This window comes from Ammospiza caudacuta, chromosome 9 (assembly GCF_027887145.1).
Source record: "Ammospiza caudacuta isolate bAmmCau1 chromosome 9, bAmmCau1.pri, whole genome shotgun sequence".
Classification (NCBI taxonomy): Eukaryota; Metazoa; Chordata; class Aves; order Passeriformes; family Passerellidae; genus Ammospiza; species Ammospiza caudacuta.
The window spans coordinates 23,614,665-23,630,543 of NC_080601.1; the positions used below are offsets into that span (position 1 = coordinate 23,614,665).

General features: G+C 38.8%; 1 protein-coding gene across 2 annotated transcripts in view; it reads left to right on the plus strand.

Moving 5' to 3' along the window:
* The window catches only part of CPEB3 (cytoplasmic polyadenylation element binding protein 3), a 79,093-nt gene extending 73,352 nt beyond the window's left edge, over nucleotides 1–5,741 (plus strand). For both annotated transcript variants that reach the window (XM_058810414.1, XM_058810415.1), the window contains exon 11: nucleotides 110–5,741. In XM_058810414.1, the coding sequence (XP_058666397.1) occupies nucleotides 110–337 (228 nt within the window). In that variant the 3' untranslated portion in view covers nucleotides 338–5,741. The remainder of the gene's footprint in view (nucleotides 1–109) is intronic.
* Nucleotides 5,742–15,879: the final 10,138 nt, after the last annotated feature.

Consider the following 15,879-nt stretch of genomic DNA (forward strand, 5'->3'; position numbering starts at 1 on the left):
AGCTGAAACCCTTCAGTAGAGCCAGAAAGAATTAAAATATTGAGGTTTGTGTTGTTGCTTAGCAGAACCATGCAACATTCTTACAGTTGTTTTCTTGTCCCTGGTGCAGGTGGAAGTGAAGCCATATGTGCTGGATGATCAGATGTGTGACGAATGCCAGGGCACTCGCTGTGGTGGGAAATTTGCTCCATTCTTTTGTGCCAACGTTACCTGCTTGCAGTATTACTGTGAATACTGCTGGGCCAGCATACACTCTCGTGCTGGGCGGGAGTTCCACAAACCACTGGTAAAGGAGGGAGGCGACCGGCCCCGCCACGTCCCGTTCCGCTGGAGCTGAACCCCGGCCGCAGCCAGCAAGAAGTACTGGAGTAAATAAAATTGAGTGAAAAGAGAGCGCTGCCTCAGGGCTTAGTGTTCTGGAAATCTGTGCATTCGTCCTCGACTTTAATGAAGATATGGGTCTTTTATTACTATTATTATTATTTACAGTCACATTACTGAACTCAGTGTCCAGTATAATACAAACCGGCAGAGTGTAACTGTACTGATTTTGCACTTTGATTCACACAAACATCTGCTTGGTACCTTAATTTCCTACACAAGACTTGTCACTAGTGACATTATGTAGACTGCCATTCTCATCAGTCTTCATGGGCTGATGCGTATGTGATGAAGATTTTTTTATTGTAATTATAATTATTTTTATTTTTAAACTGGAGCATGCACTTATTTTCAGAAATTTAGACTTGCCCCTAGCAGATGACTTACCAAAGGTAATATTCACGAGTAGGTGGCAGATGTAGCAAAAACTTAAACAGATATTCAGCAATCATTAGTTTGGGTCATTTAGAATAGTAATAACCCTTAAAGAAAATAAGCCTTTAGTTGCTCTCGATTTTGACTTGTAAGGATGATACCTCATAAGCTGGATCAGACTTTTTTCTTTTATTTTGCTGAGGGTTTTTTTTTTGTTTGTTTGTTCTGTTTTGTTGGTTTTTTTTGTTTTGTTCTGTTAGGTCTTTTAGTGTTATGTAAATGTATGCTGCAATAGCTTTTGCTGCTATTAAAATGGTATTACTAATACCATAATACTCTATTCAGGCTAGGGTATCAATTAAAAATGAATATGTGATTAAAATAGTGATGGCTGCTGAAAGGAGATCAGTATAGCATACAGAAAAGCTTCCAAGGAAGGTCAATATTTTTTGACTGCATGTTTACTTAATCAGGTTGCTGCATGCAATAAATTTTATATATGTCTAATATAAAACCTGCCCACAATGCACAAATTATGAATCTACGTAGGCTACAAAATGCTCAGTAACAAAAAAAAATTGATTACTGACTGGAGGAAGGCATGCCTCAGTAAATGTAATGCTTCTGAAATTAGGATCAGCCCATTACAGAATGACCTATATTACAACAAATATAAAAACTAGCTGTAGGATATTCTTAAAAAAAATTTGTGGATGGTAGATGAAGTACTTTGCGGTGCTCTGTTATATATCGTGCAATTTATTTTATATAGTAAAGTGATTATGTCTAGTACTGTGATCAAACTTAACTGTTAAAGCCTCTGTATCTGACATTAACACATTTTTGACAGTTCATAACAGGTACATAAACAGAAATGAGCTCTTAGTTACAATCTCTTTCCTAATGCTTGCATCATTTACGTAGCTGCAGACCTTGTCCAGAAAACCAAAGAGCTCATGCTGGCGTACATACACTACCGATTAGATAGTCTGTCAAATACTAACCTAGGCACATTTAAGGAAGTTAGGAAACAAAGTGGTGCTAAAGAAATGTCTGCATATTAAAGTAACATGAGATGTCTGCTCTGTGGATGTGGCGTTATCTCTCTAATCCCTGGATGTATCCTGTGAAGCTTGAATACAATTAAGACCTGCTAACACAGTGGACATTTTTTTAGCATGAACTATGGGGCTGCAGATAGCATATAAATATAAACACACTTGGTATACTAATGATTGTGAGAATGTGTACACTATTTTTTTTTCTTTTTCCTCCTTTGTTTTTGCAGTTCTGGGGACAATCTGACTGGATATGACACCGCATAGTAGATTTAAATGTTCTGGGTTTTGTTTGTTGTGATGTCCTTCTTTGTGTCTAATTTAGTAAGTTGGTTTTCCCGATGTTTAGTTGCAAGTATTGGCTTTGAAAGGATTTTTTCTGTTTTTGGAGAAAAAAAAAAGAAAAAATAGTTTTTTACTGGTTTAAAATGCTTATTATAATTATCCCTTTTGAAGTTACTTCTGGGCGGTTTTGTGATATTGCTTTTCCCAGCCCAGGTGTCTTTTCTGTTTTTTTTCATCTGTACAAGACATTTTGTTATGCACTACTTTTTGTATCTAGACAGTTTTCAACAGTTGGCTGATGATTTTTTTTAAAGAAAAAGGCATGCTTTCTGACTGACATGATCTTTTGCAATACCTCAATTTTGAAATATAGGAAAGAAAATGATATTTTCTAAGTAAGTTTATTCAGAAAAATATATATTAATTTAATTCTGCAAGAAAAATGATTTAACAGATGGGTAACTTTATTTTTTTCATGCTTATTTGAGTTTTTTTGAAAATGAAGAAGTTAGAGCTTTATAACTGTAATATTAAAGATCATAGCTAACCTACAGAAGTCTACCTAATTATGTGAAAGAAGTAAACCTTTTTGAAGAAATACCCCTCTTTCATGTAGAAAAATACTCCCAGAGAGAAAGAGAGCGAGAGCGAGAGAAGCTGGAAAATGTACAATATAGCATAATGTTGGATTAAATCTGAAGCAAAATCATCATAAAGAACAGGTGTAAACACAAACTCCATTTGGTGCTGAAAGTTGTGAATAGAAGGTGAAAAAATATTTTCCCTTAATTTGTATATTTATAATCAAGTGTGATTATGCACGACTGACCAGAATTGTGAGAGTTCTTCTGTTTGTATTTTTTTAAAGAGAACTTTTTTTAGTTTATTAAATTATGACATGCTCCCTTTTGTTTTGTAAATGAATGTGCCCCTGAGTTGTTAATATGTTATATTAAAAGAGGGTCCTTCAAAAAAAGTTATTTTTTAAAATATGGAGTTCTGAACTGCAACTTGACTAAGAAGCCCCTGGGTACAACAGGTCCTATTGTGGCCTTTTCTGATGTGAGACTTGAACTAGTCGATTTTTTTGAAGGCTAACCTAACCTCGACTATTTGTTGTTATGTGCAATACTGTTTGTACTGTTTGTATAAAAAAAAAGAAAAATGAAAAGAAAAAAGGCATAAATCTTTATTGCAGATTTATTTTCATTGCAGACTTTAGACATTGTGATTCACTAAAATCATTTTTCTACTGTCAAATATGTACCTTTTCTTCATGCTGGTATTTTTTCAATAGTAATGTAGCCTTTGTACTGAGACAAATTTTCATTGTTATTTTTAGAAAGATTTTTTGCTAAGAAAAAAATTAAACATATTTACATATTTTTCATTTTTATTTCGTATTTTCTTTAAGGAGTGCTTTCTCAACCATTAATATAGTTGTTTCTGGGAGAGACTTTCATATCTGGTCAATGTCATTAATATTATTTTGTATTTTTACTTGGAATAAATTAATTTTATGATGCTGATTCTTTAAAAGTTTATTTTTTTCATTTTCAGTTATTTTTGAAGCTAAAATCTTTGTAATATTGTTACTAAAGTGTCTAGTTTTTTGAAATGCAAAGCTTTATGTATTAACTTGCTGATGTGGTTTACAATAGTGTGGCAATGATGAAAATGGTTGGTTATGTAAAGTGATTGGAAAATTGTAACAAAGAATTGGGCAATAAAATGACAGAATGAAGCAGAAAAAACGTGATATTTTGAAAAGCCTTTTCCTTTATCAAAATGATTTAGGGAGATAATAGGGATGTCACAGTACCAGTTCGCTGTCTAGATTTATACACCACCAGTGTTGATGAAATACTATTGCCGTTATAAGGAACTAAATCTATTGAACAATGGGTTTTTGACCCTGCCCATTCAGCATAACTCTTCATTACTTTTCTTGTCATTAACTCAATAAACTCTCTTTTCAATAGCCTTAGAGTGAACCTCCTAAAATATATATTCTTCATTGTATTTTGCCACCGTGTTATTTATTTACTGAAATTGCCCCTTTCCTGCACGAGTCCTCTGTGCATGTGTTTCTCAGTGGCAGCGTGGAGCAGACTGTCGGTGCCCACAGCATTTCCTAACCCAGCCACCCCACGTGGGTGGCAGCTGCCAAGTTAATGCAAAACACTCTCTGTCCATCCCCTGGTAGCAATGAGTAACTCATATTGCCACCACGTCTGAACATCCGTTCAGCTTTTGTCTTTCTCCGTTCTTCTCTGCCTCTCTTGTGTCTTTGTCCTTTTTTTCTTTTGTATTGGCGATACCAAGGGCCAGTATCAAAACGCTTGTCACCTCCATTTCCATCACCTTTGTTTCCCTATGCAGCCAGAAGAAACCCCTTCCTGAAGCCAGTGACTCTGTTCTGGCACCTGAAACAATCCAGACTAAGACTGGTGTTGCGTAAACAGGGCATACAATGACTTTCTCTAGACAAAACTCTCGCTTCCACAAGTTGCTGATGACCTTTTAGAGTTAACTTCTGCTCGAGCGTTAGAGTGGCTCGTCCGTGACTTGTGGGAAGAAATGTGCCCAGAGTTGGTCTATTGTGTATCCTCTGTGTGTTCAGTTCTGTAAGTAATGTATAGACTAGATCAAATAGTGAAGTAAAATTTAGACTCAAATTAGGTACTACTGGTTGGAATGTACACAAATTGCAAACAAAGGAGATTAAGGAATGAAGAGGGAATAAAAAATTCCTGCTAAGTGGTACAAAGTTTATGCTTATATTTCTGCCGACATGCTTGTATTTTATAGCCTGCTAGCAAGGCATGGGCTAAAACAAATTGTATTGCAAATATGCAGTTAGCAAATAACTTTGCTGATTTCACTATCTGTTAGAGTAGTAAAAAAAAAAAAAAAAAAAGAAAAAAAAAGCTTAACTGGGAAAAGCTCCCATGTTAATATTTCAGTATTGTGACATCTCTACTTGCAAGGTATGAGTGAAAGATTAGTCACAGATTTGTAGAAATGTCTCTTTTGTTTAATCTGGCTTGTATGTAGTTGCTTTTATGCTGGTTTGTATGATGTCAGCTAAACCCTTTTTCTTTTCCTTCCTTTCTTTTTTTTAAACAGACAAACTTCTTAATCTCTGCTGCTATAGTGTTCTATCATACCACGGAGTATTTTATATTCATGTTAGTGACTACTCTATACCCCAAATGGGTAGCTGGTCAGAAATCACATTGGTCACATAAGTCTGACACACTCAAATTTACATGACAAAAAGATCATCAGTAAGTAGAAAACCAGGGTGCTAACAAGAGATAATTTTTGCTCTTTTTTCTTTCCTGGATGTAGTTCTGTTGGGGTATAAAGTATTAGATATTTGTAATTTTACTGTCAAACTAATGGACATAACTTTTAGAGCATTCACAGCTAAGATCTCTGTACTTGTTTTTCAACTAATTTTAAATGTACTGTATCTTTTATTACATGTTCTCTTAGATTGTTTTTGCTAGTAATTCTAACAAGGCTTCTTCCTTTTTGGCTTGGACTAATGCTTGTATGGAACTGCAGTACTGTGACTAAACATGGAGCTCAATGCTGCTATTGCTTACAACTGCTTAAACTTTGTAGTTTGAACTTTATTTTTTTCTGTAATAACTTATTAAATATAGTTGTATGAAGTACTGATATTTGTCATCCTTTGCACATGCTAAGGAAATCCTGGGATATGCATTGTGGGAATGTAAACTAGATACAAAACCCCCAAATCTTGTACTGGAAAACTGTTTACTAGATAAGGTTAAGCAAAGACACACCTTACATGCACACAAACTGTCTTTTCTAGTTATTTTATAATGCAAGTATATGGTCCAATTATGTATTCTCTCTAAAATAAAAAAGCCACCTTAAAGAGGTATTTATTATGCTAAACTGAATATAAATACAAATATATATATAATGGAAATATTTCTGGGGATGTAGAATGAAGTGACTTGAGAAAAGGAACTGTTGAATTCTTTTCTCTGAGCTGAAGAGAAGTTGCTGGCTAACATATTGCACTCTTTTATTAGCAGTTTAACAGTGGTTGCAGGCAGAAATTAGACTGATCAGTTAAAAAAAAAAAAAGAAAAAAAGCACTGCAACAGAAGCTTGTAGAAGTTTAATTTTTAAGAATATATGACAATTAAAGTTCAGCAATACAGCTGTTTGGAATGCCACAGGACACTTCCTTGAAAAAAATAGGAATTCTTCTATGTCAGGGCAAATGAAAGCCCCAAGAATACTGCATGGTCTGTCACTGCTTTCTTTCAGTGTCTACGTAAATGCAGCTCAAGAGCCCTGCTGAACAATCAGCACTAGGAATTACAGGCTGACTTGTTTTCACACTGGTAGTGAGTACCTGTAACTACCAGGAGAATGGTCTAGTCAGAATGCTCTGCCAGGAGAAGTGCTTTTTGTGAGCAGTATTGTGATCTGTAATACTCATTCCTGGACTGAATGAATATATGAGAAGCTGTGAGCTTCTTACTTCAAAGCTGAATTTGAGAAGGGAGTTCTTAAAAACACCTTCCAATTAATTGCTTAGTGTAGCTTCTCACAGTACAACATTCCAAGTCCATCTGGACAAAAATCAATCTGATTTTAGCCCCTCCTAAATTAAATAAAACAGTTGTGGGAAGAAGTGCAGCTCCTTTGAACCTTCTAATCCTCAGTCCTTCTCTTTTTGATAAAGTCAGCCATGCTTCTGGCAAGGTACACTGATACTGCCAACTCCCTTCTCCAGCTGATAACAGCAGTTACCTCAGCCTTTGCCTGGTTTTAAAAAAGGCTGCAGTAACTTAAACCAGTGCACTTTACAAAAGGCTGCACGGCCTCTTTTGATTCTGCTTGGTATGTTATTTCAGCAAACTTAAACTGAACTAAAATAGTCACCTATGTGACTGTGAAAGTGTACAAAGCTTATTTAGACATGCTCCCAAGAGAACATTTTTGCACTCAAGGCACCAAAGCAACATGTTCCCCCTCACACAGACCTGCAGAAAAGCTGAAGCTTAGCTCTTAAAAACCATAATCTGCTTTCCTCTGTTTAGCAAAAGATAAACAGCATGAGCACAGGGGCAGAATTGCTGCAGTCTCTCCCAGGGATGAACCAAGAAATGGGTTTTAAAACAAGAAACCTCTGTAAGCTGTTTTCATGAAAACAAGTTTACAAGGTACTTGCAAAACCCTTCTAGCACACAATTCAATTCTGAACACAGGATGAATTTGAATGCACCAGCTGCACACACAGATGATGCCTGTTCAAATGAATCCTCTCTCTCCCCTGGGGCAAGCAAGTTTTTGCAGTTTATTTTGGGTGACAAACTGCTCATACAGCAGTTAGAGAAGGAAACATGATGAAGGTCCAGAAATCTCCTCATTTTCCTGTTTTTGAAGGAGAAATAAACTATCAGCAAATATAAAGTCATATGGCAGGACCTTGGCAACAGCTGGACAGAATTTGTGTTGTCCCACCCAGAGCACAGCAGCTTCCCAGTGTGTCTGTGCCTGAATTACCTGAGTGCTGTGGGAGGCACCTGGGGCTAAATCACTAAAACCAGGTCTCCATTTAGGAGCTTGAGTGATGTTTATTTGCTACCAACTTCCTAAAATCCCCTTTGAGCTGCTGCCCTAGCATGTTGTGAACAGGAATATATAAACCTGCTTATAATACTTCACAATTGTTCAATGACCCAAGGTCTACTTAGATTCTCAGGATATTCCCCTGCATTTTTTTTCACCTGCAGGCCTAAATACAGAAAGCACTTGCAAATGTATTTATCATGTTTCACATACCGGAGAACAGAGGTGTATTTCTCCTTCTCTATCCAATAGTCTGAGCGGTCAAAACACTTGGGGATATCTTTATTTTTTACTATTTTCTTTTTCAAAATTTTCTCCACTATTGAGCAAGAACTGAACCTATTTAGTCATGGTTGTGGCAACTACTCTTAACTATTATGTGATATTATGTGGTATTTTGCTCTCTACCAAGTGAAGAAGAATGGTCTCTGGAAGAGCACAAGCATCACCATTAAGGTAAAGAAAATCAAAGTGCTTGTTCGTAAAATTATATGTAACAAGATTGTGCCCTCTGATACACCTTGACTTCCTTGCCAGTTTCAACATGTATCCACTGAAATGTCAGCCTGAAAAAGAGAACTGGTGCAATTCATATGCAAAATAATTCTGCAAAACACTGTCAAAGGTTATGGCAAAGATATATGATCTCATGTCATCTGTCCTCCAAAATCTTTGCCTTTCAGAATTCCAAAACACCCTCTAATCTCATTGTCGAATACAGAACATGGTCAGAGTCAAATAACAACCATGAAATTCTAGGAGATGGGCAAATTCTTGTTTACAATGAATCTAATTCCTCCAAAGCTGTGCCTTGTGCATACTGTTGTACTCAGGGCCCACAGAATGACAGCATAGACACATGTGCCAGAAATTCCCTGCTGAGCAATCTGCCTCTACCTTTCTTACTTCTGACTGGACCTGCATGCTACCATTTGTAAATGGGCACATTTCAGTCACTCTGGCTGAATTAAGCAAAGTATTTGAGGATTTCATTGAATTCAGAAACAGGACAGAAACCAGAACCAACAACTCCTCCCTCCCAAGTGGGTGTCCAAGCCTTTCAGTTAGTAAATCATTCCTATGCTCCACCCTCTTAGTCCAGAGAAACTTGATTTGTTTTACATAAAGTGGAAAAACAGAAAGCAAAAGCTTTACTCCAGCCAGAGGCAGCATGATGCAAGTAAGCACTACTGTTGTGAGTATAAAACACTCTGTGTGATAAACCACCCTGAAAAGAAACTAAATTGGGCCATGCTAAAGCACCTTGAGTAGCTCTGCCTCACATTTACTTACGGGTGCCTAACTCAAGGACAAGGAGTATGCTGTGGCCACCCCAAGCTAAACAATTAGACACAGTGATGCTCAAATTCAACATCACCAGCTTAATTTGGAGATTCAGCTTTGAGACCTTGACTTGTTTTTCTTTTTCTCAGTTCAGATTTTTATAAAAGCACATTAGGTGCTTAGGTTGTCCTATTCAAACATGCTAAATATTGATGCCAGACAACAGCAGAAAATACATATTCCAACAAGCACAGAGAAAAAATTACCTGCCACACAAAGGAAAATTACTCTAAAGTGTTGAAGTGCTGAAGACCTGCACTCTGTGAGGCAAAACATAAAATAATTGATAATGCAATCACACTCCTTGCCTCCCTCCACGCCCCTCACCCCAATCCTACAAAGGACAAAACAAGCAAATCCAGAAAAACAACGTTTAAGCACTTTTCTGTCAAAAGAGTTTAAAGGCAGAGAAGTACCATTACTTTATGGCCATGTAATGAAAGCACCACCCTCAGAGCAGGATCAGATATAAACATGACAAACTGTAACAGTCTTTTGCTAATGTTTTGTTCTGGAAAAATCCATCAGATACCAGGAAACTTCAGTGCTAAAATTCCTTCAGTAAAACTATTTCAATCACTGCCCTGAAAAAAAAGTTTATATAGACTATCCAGCCAGAAGGCCAGAAAAAATCCTGGTCATGAGGAGATATGCCTTACTGAGGCTGGAAATCTGGAAATCACTATTATATAACCCAGAACTTCTGTAATTAACTCCCTGCTGTGTAATGGCTCTTGACATCTAATCCTCAATGAAACTGGGAGTTGTATTAAACAAAGGAAAACAAATGCTAAGATATGTGATACCTTCTGCATTTGTCAGACTATTCTTACACAACATATTAGATAACCCTTAAATCTTAAATTTACCTCCATCCTGTGAGTCTTAGCTCCACTGAACAGAGCCTGTAGACTGTAGGGTACATGTATAAAGCAAGAGGAAAAGCAGAAAAGTGTGGGGATGAACTTCTTCTGCAGCTTAGATTTTCATTAACACAGTAGCTGTGACACACAAAGGACTCTTCACACAAGCATAGCTCAGTCTGCCTTTGACAGAGCAACTGCAGCCCTGAGCTGAAGATGTCTGCCCCTGCCCTTAAATAGGACAACCACTTTTGTTTGGAAAGGGATCTTAAGGACCATCATTTCTATCTTGTGTTTGATTTCTTGTTTCTGAATGACATATGAGGGCAGATAGGTGACAATGGCCTTTCCACTGAGGAGTGATGCCAGAAATAGGACAACACTACATGACATTCTCCTTTTACTCTTTTAAATACTACTCAAGCTTATGCTCTCCTAACCTAGTTTTGAGTAGAATTTAGAACTGTATTTATAGCAGCTTTTCCACTCTGGAAACTGCCTTCACTTGCAGAAAGGATGTACTCTAGTAATTAAGTTGTGTATTATAAGATGCAGTATTGCCCCTGAGCAAAACAGACTGGGCTAAGCCTGCCCACTTTTGATCCCAATTTCCTAATTATTATGGATCACCCTCTTCACTTGTGTTTCTGTCAAGTGTGAAGAGTTCATGGGGATTGGTTGTATCAGTTCTTTTCACAAGGAAATTAAGCTGCATTCAAAATGCTGCAGGAGGTAACACAGAGTCAGCAAGTTGCAGTGCCCTTCTCTCAGACAGTCCTCTTAAATCATGCTCTGAAGGAGAGATGTAACAGAAATAGCATTAGCCAGAAGTGAACACTTCATATCAAATACTCAAGCTGAATCTTTGCCCAATTTCCAAACCAATTCCAAATGCGCTATCAGATTAGAAATTTGGGGGGGGGGAGTGAGTTGTCATCCATTTTGTGATTCTTGCAGAAATTGTGAGGACAACTCGTTGGCCCCAGGAAATGGAGTCAGTGGAGTCACTCAGCTGCAATATGCAAATTCTGAAAACTTGGTTCTCTCAGCTTCCTAAAGCTCAGGCTGTACAGCTGAGCCAGAGCCATGTGACTGTGAGTCTGCCCAGCTCTTGCTAAAATGGGTTCTCCCTGGCTATCTCCAGCACACATACTGTTCCCACAGGCTGAGCCTGTCATCACCAGCTGTGGCACCTGCTTGGGCTCCTGGGGCCCTTCTGCAGCTCCTCCTATTACCCAGCCTTTTACTTGTAATAGCCTCACCCTGGCAGTGGGACAAGGCAATTGGGGAAGATGCTGGTTCTCTCTAGATCTAAAGAACATGATATCCCTTCTGAGGCTTTGGAAGGTGCTGATATCACCCCTCTGTCAGTTCCACCTCTCCCCACGAGCACAGTCCCAGACATGCTCTAGACCCTTCACATACCTCTCCTCAGATCATCCTTGCTCTGAGTATGAACAGAAGCCTCAAGTGCACAGCTGAGGAAGGGACAGAGCAAAACCTCACTGGGCTCTCTGATGCAACGAGCTGCATGCTCCCATTTATTCTACAGTAGACAGGAAAATGTGTCATAAACTGAATCCCACTTCTTGATGCTTTGCTTGGAGATATTTGGGGTGCACCTGGGAACAGCTGTGGATTTGCAGACTGTAGTTCTGTCAGTACAGCTGACAGAAGCCCCCAGCTACTTGTAGCTTTTCCAGCTGGAGGAAGAGCTGAAGATGAGGAAGTCAGGCAGGATGTAGTCAGGATGGTGGTGTCCAAGGTGCTCATTTAGCTAGACCAACTCTGATGTGAAGTTACACACTTAGCTCTAAATGGGAAAAAAAAGCTTCCCAGGGAAATCTGCTTTTGCCACTCTCCCATCTTGACCAGGGTCAGGCTGGACAGGCTCTGCTCTTCAAGGGAGAGATGTGTTTGAAAAGGAGGAGAAAGGAGTACACTATAGGGCACTGTCTTCCTATTATAGGCCCATTCTTCCATGGCCAAAGGAGAAATGGCTGATGGCCTGCAGACATTTCTTAGTACGTGAGAATAATAATTAAAAAAAAGATACAAAAAATCACTCCCCAAAGGAAAGAAGAAACTCCATCACTTGCACAGGTTATGGTGCAATACAGTGAAGGATCCATTTTAAAAAAATCAGGACAAGGAATAGCACCTTAGATTTAAATATTACTTACTTACAAATGTCCCAAACAGTCCTTCCTCTCCCTTAATATTTAGGCTGCTGTATATTCTCCCCACTGCCATGAACAATATTATCTCACATACAGCATGGAGCTGATATAGCTTCATGTACCAGTTCAAAGAGGCTTACACATTTCTCTCCCAATCCTGGTGCAAAACCAATTCCATTTCCAATACATCTTCTGGCTCCTGTACTGCCCTACTTCTAAACTTGGTGGAACAAGCACCCAACTTTGTAGAAGTGTGTGCAAAATTTTTGCCAGTTTTCTGGGTTGCACTTTCATTCAACCTAAATAACAAGTCTCAGCTTCAGCAACCCACATTGTATGGCCTCTCAAGTAAATCATCCTATGTTTATCCCATCAAGGTCTCTGTCCAATATCTCACAGGATAGAAGCTAAAGCAAATTTTCTGTCTGTGCTGACAGAGCAAAGCACGCTACCAGTTTTCTACCGCGAGAGAGTAAAGCAGAAACGTTGTTAAATTTGGAGGAAGACTCCTGGGAGCCAAGATTTGAACAGCTATAGAAGCCAGAAATTCCCCAGTCAGCAATGCACTTTTAAAGACAAGCCTGACTGTCTGGAATTACTTATGTGCTTAAAATTACATGGACACTGAAGTAATTGCCAAACTGGGGCCAACAGATATGTCTGACATGGTGAGCCAAAACATTCCCTACCCCAGTATGTCCCAATATTCCTGCTCTTGGACCTGCACAAAGACCTGTGCCATTAATATGTAACTGAAGCCCTTGACTGAAAGGCTAAGAAGGACCTATTGCTAAACATTAAACTAGACATTTGTCCACCTGGACAAAGATCATATGCACGTATGTGCAGCTCATCAAAGCCAGATGTAAGCTGTAAAGACAAATGAGCCGGCCAGCAATCCTCTCAGATTTTCTGGACAGCTGTGTGCCTGCTTTCAAAACATACTCTGATGACATCCAGGACAAGCAGATCCCAAATCCAACTTCTGAATGAGGACATGAACCTTGGACTGAAGGAAATTCCTCTGGTTTGTTACCTGTTGAGCCTTTCATCTGCATTTGCTCCCGGCTGATGTAAGGACACCTCATCAAAATGGTTTCTAAGAATATCACACACATTGCTCTGAGCGCCTGCCACATCATTCAGAGCTGTTCATTTCCATTTGTAGCCCTTAGATGAGAGAGTTGTTAATTCAGCAGTTCATTTCAGAGAAAAACTAATATCTGCCCCTTTTCATATCAGGTGGGGAGCTGAAAATTCAGGGTTGGCAGATCAAGCAGAAGACTGCAGGCAGAGATTGCACACAGAGTCAGGATGTTCTCTGGCATGATCCTATTTACGAACAGTGAACACGAATTCCTTCTTCTGTCAGTAGAGAAGAAATATATGAAACAGGGACAATATCTGAGGTCACAGCTGCAAATGCCTTTGAAGGTGAAATTGTTGGTGTGGAAAAACCTTTAGTACCGTCTTAATCAAATTTCACTGTAGGGCCAAACAGAAAAAATTAAAAAAGGATGTAATTAAAAATTGAAGTCCAAAACTGTTCCTGAAAATTCCTACTCAGCTGCTGCATAACCTTGAATCTGTCTGAACTCTCTGGCTGACTTAGTTGCCTAAAGGTGCCTCTGCACAGACCCAGAACTACCTGCCTTGGCAAAGCAGAGTAGGTAACTATATAATAGCTGCCTGAAAAGTACCAAAATCCAAAGAGCAAGTGCTTTTGCAGGCCTGCATGGTTTCCCACCACCAAGTCTCCACCTTTTCTCACAACTCATAAGAAAGCTTCAGTTGCAATGATATATTAAAGAAGAAGGAAAAAAAAATAGTTGACTGCAAGGACACACAGGTGTGAGTCCCACGTGACAATCCCACATGCTACAGAAGGGCAAGATGTCAGGTGTACTGCTGTCCACACCACTTCCTCTTGGCTGCTCCTGGTGAAGTGGCATTGCCAAGGCTGAAAGCATTAACTGCCCTTAACACTGGGCAGGTTCACAATTCCCCAACCAACCAACCAACCAACCAACCAACCAACCAACCAACCAACCAACCAACCAGCATCCAGCAGCCTATAAAGATGCACCTGTCCTACTGGGGTTTTGAGATATTATTAGCTGCCCCTATATGGACTGCAGGTAAGTGAATTATGAGCCTGCCTTGAGGATCAGCAGATCTAGTGACCTGGTGTTATTTCTTAAAAAAACTTGCAATTACTAGGAATGCTTGTTACTGAACTAAAGGCAAATTAGAATAGTCCACCATGATGACACCAACAGAGTATCTAAACCTGGACCACTCCCATGACAGAAATATTTTCTCTGATTACAGAGGACATTCTGGTAGTCACAAATCTTCTGAGGGAAAACACACAGACCACAATTTTTGTGTTGCATCTGCGGACTAATTAGTGCCACTTCCTATGTTTAAAGTGCCTTGTACAGGAGAAGTGGGGCAAAGCAAACTGTATATACTCTACCCATATTTAAATGTGCCCTTCTATGATTACATCAGTCATTCTGTTTATTAAAGTGTTTGAGGGCGGGACTTCCTTTAGCTTTTAAAACAAAGAAATTAAAGGCCAGAGTAATTGCAACAGTAACTGTCTTTGCAGGTACTCCCCATCATGGCCTGGCACTAACTCAGTGAGAAGGAATTTCTGACTGCACTTATTTCCCACACCTGTGCCACCAGGGCTGACTTCATCTAATCAGTGCACGTTCGTTTGCTGTGTCTTCTGCTGCTGATCATGGTTAAGAAGTTTCCACTCCCTGGACACTTAATTCTGCTTCTCTGACAGAGTTCCAGCTATCTCAGCTCTTATCTATCTAATTACTACAGAATGCAATCTCAATCTCACTCTACAAAAAACTCAAGTTGGAAAAAATAATTAATAAAGTAGGATCAGCTGGTAGAACTGACATGACAAGAACTTCTGGAGAAACAAAAGACACAAAATGTAGTCAGACCAAGCATCTCTTAAGCAACTTAATTTGCCCCTCTTACTGAGCCCAAAGACCAACTGTGCTTTAGAGGAAGAGCAGAATTTTATGGCAGAGTTTGTATGTTGCCTTGCTCTTTATGCTGACTGGACTTTCAGGTACTGTTGTGATAAAAATAATATGAAAAAAAAAAAAGAATGAATGGAAAATTTATATAATTCTTCAAAGGAAAGCCTATTTTGATTTGATTTGTTTGTTTTACAGCCTAAATATTACCACACTGCAACCCTGTGCCCCTCAAGGCACTTGATAGCGAAGTTTTATAAGCAATCACAGCTGTCTGTGTAGGACAAGGAGTTCTTCAATTTTTACTAAACCTCTTCTAGGCTTTAGGTGCTAGTGAGACATGCAGGTATCAAGCTAATTTGATTTTCAGCCAAACACAATTTAACCACTCACATTCCAGCTCCTTCAGACTCAGCTGCAACTCTGAAAGCATCTTGAACATTTAGAATGTTTGCAAAAATTTCCAGTCTCCTCCTTTCCAAGAGAATACTCATCAGCAGATAGGGTAGAGCAGCAAAGATTCCTCTTTCTCAGGCCTGATTATGACTTTCCATTCAAAGTCAGTGTAGTTAATTATCTTTGAAAATATTTATGTTTCATCAGTGTCTAAAGGCCCCAAAGGAAAGCAAAGCTTTGTTAGGCCTGGCATTACAAAAGGCAGAGAGAGTGAGATTATGTCCTGAAGTGCTTTCAGTCGAAACACAAAAACCAAAATGAGCACGTAAAAGTAACAAAAAAAAGTGACCAAAAAGAAATAACT